Consider the following 16,622-nt stretch of genomic DNA (forward strand, 5'->3'; position numbering starts at 1 on the left):
GCCCAGAGAAGCTGTGGCTGCCCCATCCCTGGAGGGGTTCAAGGCCAGGCTGGATGGGGCTTGGAGCAACCTGGTCTGGTGGGAGGTGTCCCTGTCCAGGGCAGGGGGTTGGTTGGAACTGGGTGATCTTTAAGGTCCCTTCCAACCCAAACCATTCTATGACTCTATGATCCATTTGTGATGTCTCTGTGTATCCTGCCTAGTGACTTTTAAACCCATCAAACTCTGGCTAAAATTGGCAAAGGTGACAGGCGCAGGATGGTAATAAATTCTACTCTTTTTTTGCCAACTCTGGCTAAAATTGGCAAAGGGGACAGGAGCAGGATGGTAATAAATTCTACTCTTTTTTTACAAAATTCAAGAACTGGTTAGAAAAAAAAGATTCCTAGGCCTCATTCGAGGGAGGGGCTGAAGCGTGACCCGAGCCATTACCTGCTTTTCTTCTTCACCATAGAGAGAATAACAGCTTTGGAAAAAAAAGATTCCTAGGCCCAGTGTCCTCATTCAAGGGAGGGGCTGAAGCATGACCTGAGCCATTACCTGCTTCTCTTCTTCACCATAGAGAAAATAACAGCTTTCCAAATAATTGTAATGAAGTTTGATAAATGAACCAAGAAGAGAGAGCAAAAATTATTATATGCTGCTATTCTTCAGAAACAGTCAGAAGATGAACTGGTATCTCAGAATTACTTTGTCAAACACTGTATAGAGAGCAAATCTGAGTATTCACAACGTCATTCTTCTTTGTTCTTACATAGTTGTAAGATGCTATTTACATTTTATTTATCCCTGGCTGATGTTTTACTCAAGTATTTGTGTTAAACCATTTTTGCCACTTCCACAATTTTACCCGGTTTCCAAATAATTGTAATGAAGTTTGATAAATGAACCAAGAAGAGAGAGCAAAAATTATTATATGCTGCTATTCTTCAGAAACAGTCAGAAGATGAACTGGTATCTCAGAATTACTTTGTCAAACACTGTATAGAGAGCAAATCTGAGTATTCACAACGTCATTCTTCTTTGTTCTTACATAGTTGTAAGATGCTATTTACATTTTATTTATCCCTGGCTGATGTTTTACTCAAGTATTTGTGTTAAACCATTTTTGCCACTTCCACAATTTTACCCGGTTGTCACAAGAGGAATTTTTGAAGTGGAAAAGGAAGATGTTCCACAAACACTTGGTAAAACGAGGAGCTAGTTTGGAGTCTGTATCACCCTATAGAATACATACATCTTGTTTCAAGTTGGAAGAATATCTGGGTTTTTCCAGTTGTATCTCCAGCTTTGTGGAACCCAGACTGAAAATGAGATTAAAAATATATGCTTCATTCTAACCTCAAATGATAAAGGGAATGCAACTTGTCGTCAGCCAGAGAGGAAAGTTCAGCTGGTTGTAATTACTAAAGATTTCATGCTCTTAGATGCAGGGACATAAATTAATTTCCTTTTATAACAAAGCAATGCCACTGCTGTTATTCACAAGCCCTAAGGTGATTGGGTCTAAACCAAACAGAAACTCACACAGGAAATGATGGACAAATTACCCAGGAGTTGAATGCACGTTTCAGTTGAAAACAAAGAGTTCCTAAAACAATATTATTTATAATCCCCTCAAAGGGCTGAAGCGTTTCCTATGGGATGACCTAAACAGGCAAAGTATGCAAAACAGAGTAAACACTCTTTGTGAACTGCATTATTAAGAATCACTAATTAAGGTGGTAACATCTGACCAACCGGAGACGTAGCGATGACCTTTGGCGCACGAAAAGGGTGATACCTACATATCCTTCCCCATCTGGATTTTTAAAGGGCCCATGATCAATCTTCTTATTTCAGAGAGGAAAAGAGCCACTTGCTCTGGCAAAAAAAAAGTGCCTTGCTAAAGTTTCTGCACTCCCAGATTGTGAAAAGTCAGGAAGAAACCCCACTCTCCTGAGATGCGGTCCTGTGACCTATCCACTGGACCATGCTACTTCCCAGGATACTGTAGTTTGCAGAAAGCCCTGTATGAAGCCATTTTTCATAATTAAAAACAAACCAAACGTCACAGCAAATATTTCATATTTTAAGGAGTTTCATCTGAGGCTCAGAATAAACTCGCCTAAATTACATATTTCCTCGTGGATATTATTCCTGGGCTCTGGAAAGTGAAACTACAGCTCATAAAAAATACACCGCGAGGAACGAGATACTTCATTAATCCCTTAAAGGTTTAGCATAATTGTTTTTAGCTCCAGAAAAAAAAAAAAATCCTTCAACTAAATGGAGACTCTCTGATGTCAGTTCTTCAGGACTCAACACTAGAAAAAAATAATTCTACGTGCATGCAATTAATCTTATGCATTATCACCCCATATTTTAATCATTTTCACCTCTGAGGGACTTGCACCCTTAAAATGATGCTGGCTCAACTCTGGAGTATTTAAATAACGTCTGGTTATGTCATTTCAAAAGTATTTGGGGTTCTCTTTTTATCTTAACCTAGTTTGTGGTATGATATGCAAACTCTTTTGTATTGGGATTTTGGTTTGTGGTGTGGTGTGATATGCAAACTCTTTTGTATTGGGATTTCGGTAAGTATTAAATATAGTTTATAAACATAATTATATGTTCATAGCATAATGAGAGTCCAATCCTGATTTGGACATTTTGGGGTACAGCAATAAAAAAGGATAAAATAAATAGAATGTTTATTAAAGAGAGAGTAACATACAAGTTTATTTTAAAACACTTATCTAAAGTTAAAAAGTCTCCAAGATTTAAGCAAAGGGGGAAAAAAGAGATAATTAATGATTAATAATATTTCGTTTATTTTTTAACCTTCTAAACAAAATAGTAAGATTGTCAACACAATCACAACTGGTCATCACAACAGGATGCCCAGGAGCCAGCAATGTGCCCTGGTGGCCAAGAAGGCCAATGGCATCCTGGGGGCCATCAGGAAGAGTGTGAGCAGCAGGTGGAGGGAGGTCATCCTGCCCCTCTGCTCTGCCCTGGGGAGGCCCCATCTGGAGCACTGGGTCCAGTTCTGGGCTCCCCAGTTGCAGAAGGACAGGGAACTGCTGGAGAGGGGACAGCAGAGGCTACAGAGATGATGAGGGGCCTGGAGCATCTCTCTGATGAGGAAAGGCTGAGGGACTTGGGTCTAAAAACATTGTCTGTATGAAATTGTTCTATCAAACCCCACATCTGGTAATTATCTCAACTTTACTAGCTCCAATTAAATATATTTTTCTCGTACCGTTGAACGCTGCTGCTTTAAAACTTTAATTTCTGCTTTGGGGTGTCTGCAATTCCCCACTGAATGATACATTTCCATTGTAGAACTTGCATCTTGGCTTCAAATACACTGGAATCCGTTCGGATGAAAAGCCCCAAATGAGGAATAGCTATTAAAATTTCCAGACCAAAACAAAACCAAAACCCACATCAAGGCAGAGTTAAAGCTGCAAAGGAGTCTCAGTTAGTGAAGGTACAAGGCGTAATGGCGTATTGTATAAAGCACCTTGTAAGTTATACTGAAAGCAAACATTCCAAAAACGCCAGGAAACTCGGGATTAAGGATAGAAACTTCAAAAGAAATCCAAACATCTTCAATTATTAGAATGCAACAAGCAACAGAAGGCGAGCAGGAGAAAAAATAATAAATAATACCATAAAACCAAATTATTAGTTTTGTTACTCGACTACTTAGGAATATAAAGTGACCATCATATGAAGCTACGAGTGAAATCATGTTGTATCCCACACTGAGGTTCCATCACTGCAAGAAACAGCCATTTCTGGCTGGGCCAGTAAAACTAAATCAGGAAAGGCTCCACTAGATTTAATAACTTGTTAAAAGATAAGCAATCCTTAAAATTAAACACAGAACCTGGGCTAATCCAACCCAGCAGACACAACTTTTCTACGGAATAGTAAGAAAAAAAAAAACCAAAAGAGTAAGAGGAGATGAATGTTTGATAAAAGAATTCCAGCTCCAAAACACTTGTTCATTTTCAAAATTGTTTTATTGCAGTCGGATAATCGAGATAAATACCTAAGAGCAAAATCCAGTAAGTCACATTTATTTTACTTTTGGAACAATTCTCCCAAACTGGTGGTGTTTTATGATAAAGAACAAAAAGCTGCGCTACATTTGGGAACATTTTGTTCTTTAAAACCAGTCAGACAGGTGGGGAATAGTAAAGTACTACAAATTAAATGAATAATTTTCCACTTCAGCTTTATTTCTCAAATTGAACAAGTCCAAGCGAAGGAAACCATGACTTTTTGTCTGCTTTGGAGATGCGTATCAGCTGGTGATGCACTTCAAGCTATATTAATTTGATTAAAAAGTTTATCCTTAATAACCTGGGACATCAATCCATGTATAGCTTCTATGGTGGTCTTGCAGCTGAAAAACAAGCATAAATTCAAGGTTGGCCAAACGCTGAACTGAACTGTCATTTTATTTGAAGATCTTCAGCTGGTTTGGAAGTTCAGGGTGCCCATAACCCCATGAATCTTAACAACTGTCCAGAAAAGAAAAGTCACACACAGCAATTTAAGCCATTGCTGCCAACAGCTTTTTGTTAATTGAAAAGCAAACTGATGAGTGCTACACACACACACAAAGACCAATTCCAGAAAACTTCTTTCTCTGGCAATTTAGGACATCTTACATTCACAGAAGTGAGTTCTGTGGTTGTTGAACCAAAAAATACCTGGAGGGGTTCAAGACCAGGCTGGATGGGGCTTGGAGCAAGCACTACACACACAAAGACCAATTCCAGAAAACTTCTTTCTCTGGCAATTTAGGACATCTTACATTCACAGAAGTGAGTTCTGTGGTTGTTGAACCAAAAAATACCTGGAGGGGTTCAAGACCAGGCTGGATCTCAGAGAAGTGAGTTCTGTGGTTGTCTGAACCCAAAAACACCTGGAGGGGTTCAAGGCCAGGCTGGATGGGGCTTGGAGCAACCTGGTCTGGTGGGAGGTGTCCCTGCCCAGGGCAGGGGGGTGGAACTGGATGATCTTTAAGGTCCCTTCCAACCCAAACCATTCTGTGATTCTATGAACAACAATCCCTTCCAGTCTTACAATTTGTAAACTAACTATTAATGATGACTAAATAAAAACAGAAAAGAAAAATCTCTAGAAATGCTGCAAGAAATGATACAGCAGAGCGATGAGAGGAGTTATTTCACGTAAGCACATGAGAGGAATGTGAAAATAAAATGTGGTCAGTATTAAGGGACCAAACAGGGATCCAAATTCAAAGCAAACTTGTCAGCAGCTCCATCCTTCTCACGTCTTTACAGCATTGCTATTGTAACTCTTTCCCTGCAGGAACTGGGAGGTGTCACCCAACCTGGCTGTGAGTCTCCCCATCCCCCAACTTGATCATGTTTGTTAGAAAACGTCAGAAAGCTGTTAACTTTCCCTAACAAGGAAACAAATCCACTGTCCCAACAGCAACTCTGATTTATATGTATTTAGGATAACATTTAGCAATGACCATATTGCATTTGCAGGTATTCCCCCACTGCTTACTGGAGAACAGAAGCTTGTCCTACACAAGTTGACTTCTCTCTCTATGAAAGCAAAGCCCACGGTCACCTGAGTCGTACCCAGCAAGTAATTTTGTTATAAATCAGTCTCTTCACACGAGGCCTCCTTTCTGTCTCTTGATTTTTTTTATCTATCATTAAACTCACTGCTCATCTGGCATCTCAAAAATCAGTTCTATGGCACGTGTTAACGCGGGGCGGTGTGGTGGTGGGGGAAACAGAATGCAAGAAAACTCTGCTATGTATCAGGATAAAATGAGGAGGAAGAGGCTCAGAAAACCTCCAAATCCAAAAAGTAGAACATCCCAGGTTTTATTGAGCTTTTGCAGTCTATTCCAAGGGATTCTACAGAATTTCTAACAAGCACTTACTCCTAAGAGCAACTATTTGCTATCAGGCAGGGTAGCTAAATATAAAGGCCAGAATTTCTGTAATCTACTTCTTAAAAACAAAACCACAAAACAACAACAAAAAAATCTCCCTCATTTGTAGAAAATGGATGTATTAATTAAGAAGTATGAAAAAATGGAAGTTCTTAATTTTTAAGTGAGTGAAAGCATTCAACAAGTGTAAACTAAACTTAGTGGACTGTTAGCACTAGTTCTTCAAATCACGTTCTATATAATAATTCTATTTACTGTTAGTTTAAACCCAATTAACGACACAGTATGTGCTATTTTCCAGCAATGCTACCATTTTGCATGACAAAAAGCATCTTTTTCAGTTTGCTGTATACGGATGGAATTTAACAAGAATTTTTTTGTTTAATAAAACTATAAACTAGAGCTGCATTTATTCCAGAAACAAAGACTGAAAAGTCATTGTAGGTTTAATAAAGGCAAGATTTTCTTAAACTTTCAAAAATAACTGGTGATATTTGGAACATCTCATGCCTACCTATAATCTAATCATTCTTATCTATAATCTTGGTAGGTTATAATTAAGGCATGATAAAAGTTTAAAACAAAGTAACACTTTTTTTACAGGGCAGAACCCAAGTTTGCATTATCTTACCTGTCTCTTGTTGCTTTTGCAAGTTTGTCTTCTGATTTCTTATCATGAGTCTCTAAACCCAGGATGAAACTGCCCCTTCCAAGCTGAGCTTCTGACTGCTCTAATTTTTCAGACAAATCAAAGACTTGGCCAGTGGTGTAGTCGGCATTCTTAGGAGAGAGAAGGCAATAACCACATTGAATTCCAAGCTATAAATTCAAGCATTTCTACACAAAGTAAACAGAATCTAGAAAAGAGCCTTTGAGACTATAGGACTGTACATTTTTACCTACATTTGCAATTGAAGTGATACAGAACACGAGTGGCACGTGAGTGGTGGTTGAGAGAACAGAAGCTTAAATTAACATCTGACAAATGCTCAATACCTCCAGCCTGAAATGGGACCTCGTTACCATTTCCACACCCAAAGTTATGAAACCAAGAATCTGTATTTGCAATTGAAGTGATACAGAAAACGAGCGGCACGTGAGTGGCTCATTACGTCTGGCCAGAAACGGGCACTCATTACTATTTCCACACCCAAAGTTATGAAACCAAGAAAGAGTTAGATAAAACTCAGTTGGTTTTGACCAAGAGGAAAGGTCTAAAATTGATTTTTGCAGAAGAAAGGTTTGGATGCTGAGCTGTGACACTGAAGGTCTACCTGCAGTATTTCTGCTGCAACCTTGTTTTAACAGATCTGTTATTTGGGGTTTTTGGTTGGTGTCATTTTTTTTTAGGTGTTCAGTTATTCAATATGATTATTCGTTACGGTGATGTAAAGAGAGAGAAGGTCAAAAGGTGTTTAAGACAAAATCTAAGTGTATAGAGAACTCAGTAAAATTAAACATAAATTATTCCCACCTTCTAAAGAGCAGATATAAGGAACATTTCAGTATTTATGATTAGGAAAACCTTCCTTTCTTGTTTAATCTGACAAATGGATTCTTAATGTGGTTCTATACCTATCAGTGTCCCATTAAGCACTTTATAGGAGAGGGTCTGGCTTTCAGCACTAATGAATTAACATATGCAGATACTTACAGTAAGCAAACTAGAAGAACTGAGAGTGTTCACCCAGTACTTGTTCCACAAAAGCTCGAGCAATTTACGATCCAAAGATGATTTAAAGTAGGAGACTTCTAGAGCGTAATACCTTTAAAAACAAACACACAAACAAAATAAGCTTCCACCTAAATGTGTCTTGTTTGTCTGTGACACCCAAAGTACGTGCATCTCAAAAAATCCTTATCAATGGCAAATATCTTCAAAAATTCAAAGCACTGAACAATAAAAAAATGACCCCAAGTTCCAATTCTACCTCTAAAAGTTTTTCCAGATGTATTTTATATAGAGCTTTAATACAGGTGCACACAACTCCCACACATAGTGCTGTGTTCCATTTAATGAGATTGCAGGGCTTTTTTAATTATTCTCTTAACGACTTCTTTGCAGTGGAACGATGCCCTGTTCTATGCTTGGGATCTTCAATTCTGTAATAACTGTTACTTACAGACGACTGCAGCTTGGCATATATCCCCTCTAATTCAATTAGGAATGTCTGATAGCAGTAAAAAAACCAAATAATCTTATGTTCTACCATAGCTATTTTGAAAGCCAGGCTCCAGTGGTGCTACAGAATTCACAAGAGCTGATAAAGCAGATGGAAAGCTGAGCTATGCAAAGGCATTAGCATCGTGAGTTACAGCACCATTAAAGAGTAAACTTCATTGCCATCAGGGAATTCTTGAGCAGGTTATCAATAATCTTATTTTCTCTTGATTTCTCTGCAAAGTTATCTTGCTTGTTATTTCTGTAAGAAATTCCACCTGAATTAACAGTGCTTTAAAATCTACCAAATAATTTGTGATAGAACAAATACCCTTATTTCATATATGCTGAGAAAAATGAGGTACTAAGTCAGTTCTTCAAAGGGATGTGTGGAAGATTCAAAATTAGAAATCCAAGCTGTTTGAGGAATAGTGTCATAAACTTATTTAAAAGGATTCAATGGAAGCAGTTTCACATTGGGCATTGAACACCAATTAAAGGAGAGAAGTTTGACTAAGATTATCCAGACTGCTACTATGAAGCAATTAGTAGTCACTGGCATTCCAAACAGACAGGATCATTAAGGATCTAGAGAAGAATTCTTATGAGGAGCAGCTGAGGTTCTTTAGCCTGGAGAAAAGGAGTCTCGGGCAAGACCTTCTTGCTCTCTCCAACTCCCTGAAAGGAGGGTGTAGAGAGGTGAGTGTTGGTTGTTTCTATGATCATCATTCAAGTTTCCTGAACTTCTAATTCTTAGTAAGACTACCCATGCTACCAAGAGGGCAACACCACTCTAGTCTTTTTTATTATCAGTAATTTAGTAACGTGACCAATTTCCAGTTTTCATTCCCTCTCTTTGCCTAACTCTGTTTCCTTCTAGGAAAGGCTAGAAAATATTTTCTTGGTCTGGATGAAAAGAAATGGCTTGTACAAGAAGCCAACTTCCTAAGATGGAGATTATAACAGTAACTATTAAGCAGTTCCAACTTCAAAAAAACCTATCAAGTTGAACTCTCCCAAATTGACCACCTCTAAAAAAGAAAGGATATAATGTATCCATGTTTCATGCTTAAAAGCATGGGTTTATGGCCAAGAATGGTTAAAACTACCTTTTAATTCATGGAAAGTGGTCCAGCAAGAGAGAAAAAGCAGTAATCCTTCCTGTTCCTGATGTTACTCTTGAAGCAGCTGCACTTTCCAATCCAAACAAAGAAAGAAACAATCTTAACAGCGATGGAAAAACCTCCCAGTGATGCAGGAGGAAGAGATTGACCACATTTGCCACTGCTCAGAAGAGCAAACAGAGTCTCCCTGGCCCTGCTCATAAATCCACACCTGACCCTTTCCTCCCTGCCCTGCGAAAGGGCCACCACCTAAAGGTGTTCAGGAATCAACTGTTAAAGCTTTTAATTGGGTTCATCTTCATCTTTGAAACACTTCTCCCTTCAAATACCTCCTGATAAATGATAATAACACTTTTTCACAAAAACAACAGCGCTACAGCAACAAAGAACTCCAAGATTTGAAATGCTCCAAGGAATGTACTCTTCTGTAATGCATCACTAACCTAAAGACAAAAATCACAACTTGTGTTAGAGACAGTAGTTTTTATATTACTTACTGTTTACAATGGACACCAAAGTCTTCTATTTTATTAAGTGGAATAGTCTGGTATTCAGAGGGACCTTCATCTGGAGGTTTGTAGCCCTAGAAAATTCAACAGAGGGCAAAGATGACACAGTAATTTTGAGACTTTAAAACACCTAAACTCTTTGAAAGCAAAAATTCACAAAAGTTCTAGTTTATGCAATTCCAGTTTATTTTTCCTACTACCAAATGAACTCTCCCAAATTGACCACCTCAGCGCTACAGCAACAAAGAACTCCAAGATTTGAAATGTTCCAAGAAATGTACTTTTCTGTAATGAATCACTAACCTAAAGACAAAATTTAGTACTTGTGTTAGAGACAGTAGTTTTTATATTACTTACTGTTTACAATGTACACCAAAGTCTTCTATTTTATTAAGTGGAATAGTCTGGTATTCAGAGGGACCTTCATCTGGAGGTTTGTAGCCCTAGAAAATTCAACAGAGGGCAAAGATGACACAGTAATTTTGAGACTTTAAAACACCTAAACTCTTTGAAAGCAAAAATTCACAAAAGTTCTAGTTTATGCAATTCCAGTTTATTTTTCCTAGGGAAAATGGAATTTCCCCCAGTAGCATGAAATTTGGAATTTTCTTGGATCTCAAATTTACGTACGGCTTTACTAGAAGTCATTGCATTTACAGGTCTATCAAAAAGCATGTTGGAAGCAAACTAGGGGTCATAGTTGACATTTTTCAAACAAGTAAGATGACTAGCTAGGATTAGATCATTTCTTAGATCACAGACAGAGCGAGCTTCTTCTCAGTAATATTTCTCTATTCTTGGAAGCGATTTCAATCTGCTTTTGAGGGAAAACAGAAAGCACAAGAAGAGGGAAGAAACATCCACACCTTGGATATGTCTTAGGGATATCTAAAACTTCAGCTTCTTATTCAGCCAAGATGGTGCCACTCACAGCTGCTGACTAGGCAAGAACTGCCCATTGTGAGGACTTCCTAAAAATACACTTCTAATGCTCATTTTCTGTACAGGATTTGGTTTTCAGGTGCAGGATCCTTCTCTCTGCTCAAAATTCTGAAAGTATTTATGAGGTGGTTTTGCCTAAAGAAGTCAATATTCTCCCAAATCATAAATTGTTCTAAGAAGATCTCTCATGTATTTATTTGTCAACAGAAAAATCATACTTCAATGCAACTGGAAACCTCTCAAAAACATTTTTGTTAATTATAGTTTTACTGGATGTCAGACTGAAGTTCCTGATGAGTCAACAGTAACTGGAAATGTGAAGGATATAACTGAATTTTATTAGATTGAAATTAAATAGCAGAGTTATATCTCTGCCAGAAGCATAAATGGAAGACTGCATTTCGAGATCTAGATCTCCAGTATGTGATTTCCTTTCCATATTGTTTAATTAATCCTTTCTTTTTTTTAACATTATTTTATGAAGATTCATAATATTTATTTGAAAGTGAAGTACATAGTTTTGAATCTTGCTTTTCTCAAGCAGATTACAACATAAACCACACTACCAACATTTGATTTTAGGCCTAAAAAACAACAGAGAAGAATTAACATTAATCTATTCTGATGAATGTCACCTAAAATTATAGCCATTAAAAATGGCTATATAGAGCTATATAATTTTAGGACAGCTCCACCATCTAGACAGCCTATTTGATTTAAAGCTGACAAAAATCTATGAAAAACAACTAGGAGGCAATCTTTGTAAATGAAATCAATATCCAAAGACAGGGAATAACCAGTGCATCAGCGCATCTTTCTTTTGGGATGGAAAATGCCAGAACAGCAAGGCAGATCCAACTGTCAGATGCTCAAACTGCAGCAATCTTTAGAACCAATCTATTACTTATTTAAAGACAGCTTAGTGACCACACGTTAGATAATTATAACTGTGTACCTTAGGATATGTCCTAAACGCTCCAAGATTCACTTTTCCTGCAGATATTGTTCTTGTTGGATCAATCTGTAGAAATACAGGTAATGCTTGTTATATGCATTTTATAAATTAATACAGGCGTAAATAAACTTTCAGTAATCATATTTCAGAAACGTAGTTAGTGGAAATCGTATTAGTTTTATCATAAACAGTATTTTTTCAGTTGGCATCTCTTGGTACGAGACTCTCTAAAGAGATGGGATATCAATAGCCTTCTATGGACCAGAATAAACCATAATAAAAATCTGCATTTTAATTAAGACTCTCTAAAGGGATGGGAATATCAATAGCCTTCTATGGACCACAATAAACCATAATAAAAATCTGCATTTTAATCCTATAACAAGTAGGGGTTAAGAAAAGGTATTATGAGATCTGCTGTATTTTGGTGGAAAATACAGGAAATTAATGAAGGAATCTCCTTGCTAACATATTTAATAATGTTCTGTTTAATTTTAAAAGTGACTAAAAAAGAAAGAAAAAAAAACTTCCTAGGAAATTGTTCTGAATCTGTGAAATTATGTCACAGCACAGGAGAACTCACATGGTGGAAGTACTTCTTAATTCTAACATAATTCTTCCATCAGAGCTATATTCCCTTTTACTGCTTCCAGTCTTTTTCCCTTTATTTCCTTCAATAGCAATGGTTATACAAGTAGCGCTTAAGATAAGGTTTAATTTGTGATCTGAAGCCTGGAAGACCCTGAAGGGCCCAAAAAGTTTCTTCAGACTTCTTCTTCAAAGACAGATTTCCTAATGTCTTCTACCTTCCACCAGGCCATTGATTTAATTTAAAAGGCATCTTAGATGCAAAGTGACAGAACTCTGTGCACACCCTTTGCTCTGTTTCCATAGGAAAAAAGAAACAAAGAGAACAAAAGAATCAGGAGAGGCTGAATGTGGATTGCTCAAGACGTATTTTTGAGAAGTCAATCTTTAAGTGAAGGGTGATGTATGGATTTCTGCAGAGATTCCATACCTGGAACAATGCAGTGAAAATACCCCTGGTAAGCAGTACTACTGGTGTGACTGGTGTGTGGCAAAGCAAAAGGAGGGATACCAATTTTGAAAAATTTCAACAAACCAAAAGGAGGGATACCAATTTTGAAAAATTTGGATCTTACACTTCCATCACGCGGAACACACGCTCGTAGGATGTTAACAGACAGAAATCTAAAAATGATTCCCCCCCCAACACAACTTTTATCAACTAGGAGCCAGTACTTACAACCACTGCTACGAAGGGTTCTTGGAATTGCTGATTAAGCATCTGGGTACTGACGTCGATGCCCGAGAGCCAGCAGCCGTAGCCGGGGTGACTGTGGTACCAGCCAATCGCATTTTCTAAGCGACCAACCTGGCAGCAGGGAAGGGAAACAAACCCAGGGTTACACCTCCATCCCGAAAGCACCAGCTGCCATCTGTTGGGCCTTCAGGATGCTACAGCACGGGGAGAGGATTGAAAAAGAACACACACACAGCCTCTTGGGCCTTCCAGCACGCTACAGCACGGGAAGAGGATTGAAAAAGAACACACACACAGCCTGCAATACTAACGTACCGATGCTAAACTAAATATTAAACTTACACCTTATTTTGCTAAGCGATTTTCTAGAAACCATACAATCTGTAGCATTAGCATTCTCTGTTAACAGGTGCTACCACCAAGGAGCCAGGAGCTCCTTCTTCGATGGCAGCTGAAGTACAGAAGGGATTCCACACGGTGAGATAGATGGTGAGGACGCTGGGATTCCTCACCAGGGATATGACATCAATATATATAATCTCATATAATGTCTGGTATGACAGTAGAAAAGGGCTGTTACTACAATAACACATCTCAGAGGCATAAAGAGAGATTACTGATAGGTTTAAAAAAATAACTTGAGGCATGTTTTCTAACACCACACATGACAGAAATTAGGCTCTGAAAGCCAAAAGATGAATTTTGGAGATTTTTTAGGATCAGAAAAACTCAAAATAGCACTTTCCAAATAATACCCTTAGCTATCTCCACAAACACTGCAATAAAACCAAAGAAAACAAAACCAGAAACCAAACCCAGGGAAACAAACACCCATTGCACCTAATTTTGTAACCCTCTCTCAGGAATTATTTACTGGCTGCTCTAGACCAAGTAGAACAATTTTGGTATGACCCTATATACCAGATCCTAACTGAGAGCTGTCTGTTTGGATGCTTCACCTGCTTGGTTTTGCCAAATATCGAATACGTCAGGAAGGTTAAATCAGAAAAACGTTAAGATGAGACAGAACAAACCAACTGGCTACTGAATGGAGCATTTATTTTATTTTTGAATTACTGAATAATATTTATATTTTCTTTGCAATTCCCATAATAGAGGCACCAACAAAACACTAAAGAACATGGTATTTTTCAAAGCCAAATAACACGTTTTTGACTGTATTAAGACCAGACCCTGCCCATGGAGAAGCAAGTACTTCTGCAGGGCAATATATAAACTTGCAATCTAATATTAAAAACAGTTATTTCAGGAACAGCTACGTGCCAAAATCAAACGCAGAACAGCCATCATGCAAGCTCTCCCAGAGCACCAATAAAGCTGAGTTATTATATTTGCACACAAGTTTGATTTCAAAATTTGAAACCAACTACAGATAAAACTGTACAGTATAAACAACTAAAAAACCCTGTTTCCCATCGTGAGTACTCCTATATAAACCTGGACCGCGTTAAACATAACACTAACTGTATGCAAAAATACTAATTTTATGGGATATACTATTTTGAAACCCATCATTTCTACCTAAGAATTGCATAATATGAATATATCTTTAGGTAAAGACATCTTTTAAAGTTACCTACTCTTCTGCAACAACAGTATTAGGAGTAGATGTTTATAATTTCCAGATAAAAGGAACTCGATTAAATAAATTATTTCTGATTTTTCTCATAAATAGGGATGAATTATTAAAAAAGTCCCAGAACACTTCTGGATTATGTTTAATCTTTTCTGATGTTACGATCCAGCCTAATTCACATACCTCTACCTGTATATAAGGCTGTGAATAGAAGTACAACTCTCCAAAATAACCCAAATACTGCTCTGTTATCTGCAGTGAATAAGTAGAGGCTTTCAATTTTAGCTAGTTTAAAATACTTAGAGGATTAAAGAAAAATCAAAGGGTAAACTGGGCCTCAAAACTATTTGAGCTTAGAGAGTTAGCTATTTCAATGCTTATTCTTAGTACAGGATTGCCCTGTACTGGAGGAAGCACATTAGTGGGAGCTGTGATGGGCCGTGCTGGTTTCTACAGCAGCCACAGAGAAAGCAGATTCCTATTTCTGCCATCCTGCATGTGAGAATATTACTGCACATTTTGGCTTAATACAACATGAATTTCTGAATACAGGGTGACAAAGAGGGGGAACAGACGTTTAAATCAGTTGATCTAAATTTCCAAATTATGAATAGTTAAGTTGCACTGAAACTTACTTATTCCTGCACTGGCTTTTTCTTCACAAATGTGTGAAATGAATGCAGTAAGACTTCAGAAACCAAGAATAAGTGTCATCTTCCTGATCCACAAGTAGTAAGTATCTCAGAGAGGTGGTGGAGTCTCCGTCTCTGGAGACATTCAAAAGCTGCCTGGACAAGTTTGCATGCAACGTGGTCTGGATGACCCTGCTCTGGCAGGGGGTTGGACTGGATGATCTCCAGAGGTCCCTTCCAACCCCACATCATTCTGTGATTCTGTGACACATATTTTATATTTTAATTTTGCATACTGTTTTTAGAAATGCAGTATATCAAGTTATTTTAGAAGCACACTCCCTCCTTGTTCCATCCCACATCCTTGTTCCAAGCCACTAGCTGCAGCCACAAAAACACTTCCTGAGTGATTAAAATCCTTTATAAAGGAAAGGAGAATCCAGTACTTGATGATCTACTGCAAGACACAGAAACGTACGCGTGAAAATGTTTGGAGGGCCCTGTCTTCCTTGCTGCCAACAGTTTCTTAGCCACGCTTGATACGAAAACAGGGTATCTGGACAGCCAGGTTATCACTGTGGGAGGAGAAGAAGGGGGACAAGCCAGCAAACCCCAGAATGTTCTTACATGATTAGATGACCAGATCAGGGAAGGGGGGCAAGCCTGCAAACCCCAGAATATGTTCTTACATGATTAGATGACCAGATCAGCAGCCACACCATGGGAGGGAGAGAAACACCCTCTGCCACCATCTCCTCACCTGCTTGGCGTTTTCGATGTAGGCAGCCATGTACTCGTAGGCGGCCGCCTGAGCATTGACGCGAGTCTCGGTGCCTTCCACCGGCAGGGCGAAGCTGTCCATGATGATCATGGTCTCCCCGTCCACCTTGCCCAACATGAGCCCCATCACCTCCAGGTTACCCCCCGACCTGGCGTGCATCACCATCTTCAGGAGGGCCAGCGCCGAGATCTTGCAGTACTTGAAGTAATGGTGGCTGCAAGAGAGAGGCGGAGGAGGCCATTAGGGCCTGATCCACCCACCCAACCGGTACCTCAGGCCCTCAGGCCCCGCCGGTACCTCAGGCCCGGTCGGTACCTCAGGCCCCGGCCTTCACTCACTCTTTGGTCCATGGCTTGGCCGCCAGGATCTCCTGCTGCTGTTTGCGGTCGTACTTGTAGATCTCGTCGATGCTCTGCGCCTCCTGCATGTTGTTGGCCAACTCCCACGTCTTCTGCGCCATCCCGCTCCCTGAGGCGCCGCTCGCCGCCGCCATCGCCTCCTCCCTCCCCCCCCTAAACTTCCCCTCACCGGGCCCGGCCCTGGCCCGCCTCACCGGGCCGCCGGCGAAACCAAGCGAGGCGGGGAGAGGGGGTGGACGAGGGGGGTTGAGGTGGAAGTGGTAGGGTCCGCGCAGGCCCGATGAGAAGCTGTGGAGAGCGGCCCTCCGGAGCGGCAGGGGGCGCTGTTGGGCGCCG

General features: G+C 39.3%; 1 protein-coding gene across 1 annotated transcript; it reads right to left on the reverse strand.

Annotated features, from left to right (window-relative positions):
- Nucleotides 1-3,997: 3,997 nt before the first annotated feature.
- COPS5 (COP9 signalosome subunit 5) lies at nt 3,998-16,561 on the reverse strand. The gene is made up of 8 exons (XM_014939643.1): nt 16,266-16,561; nt 15,907-16,141; nt 12,900-13,028; nt 11,633-11,698; nt 10,093-10,178; nt 7,596-7,707; nt 6,573-6,721; nt 3,998-4,402 (listed from the first exon to the last, which is right to left on the reverse strand). The coding sequence occupies exons 1-8, from the start codon at nt 16,418-16,420 to the stop codon at nt 4,318-4,320; spliced, it is 1,017 nt and encodes a 338-aa protein (XP_014795129.1). The 5' UTR covers nt 16,421-16,561; the 3' UTR covers nt 3,998-4,317.
- Between the last annotated feature and the right edge of the window lie 61 nt (nt 16,562-16,622).

Source organism: Calidris pugnax, unplaced genomic scaffold (genome assembly GCF_001431845.1).
Source record: "Calidris pugnax isolate Ruff unplaced genomic scaffold, ASM143184v1 scaffold5, whole genome shotgun sequence".
NCBI classification, from domain to species: domain Eukaryota; kingdom Metazoa; phylum Chordata; class Aves; order Charadriiformes; family Scolopacidae; genus Calidris; species Calidris pugnax.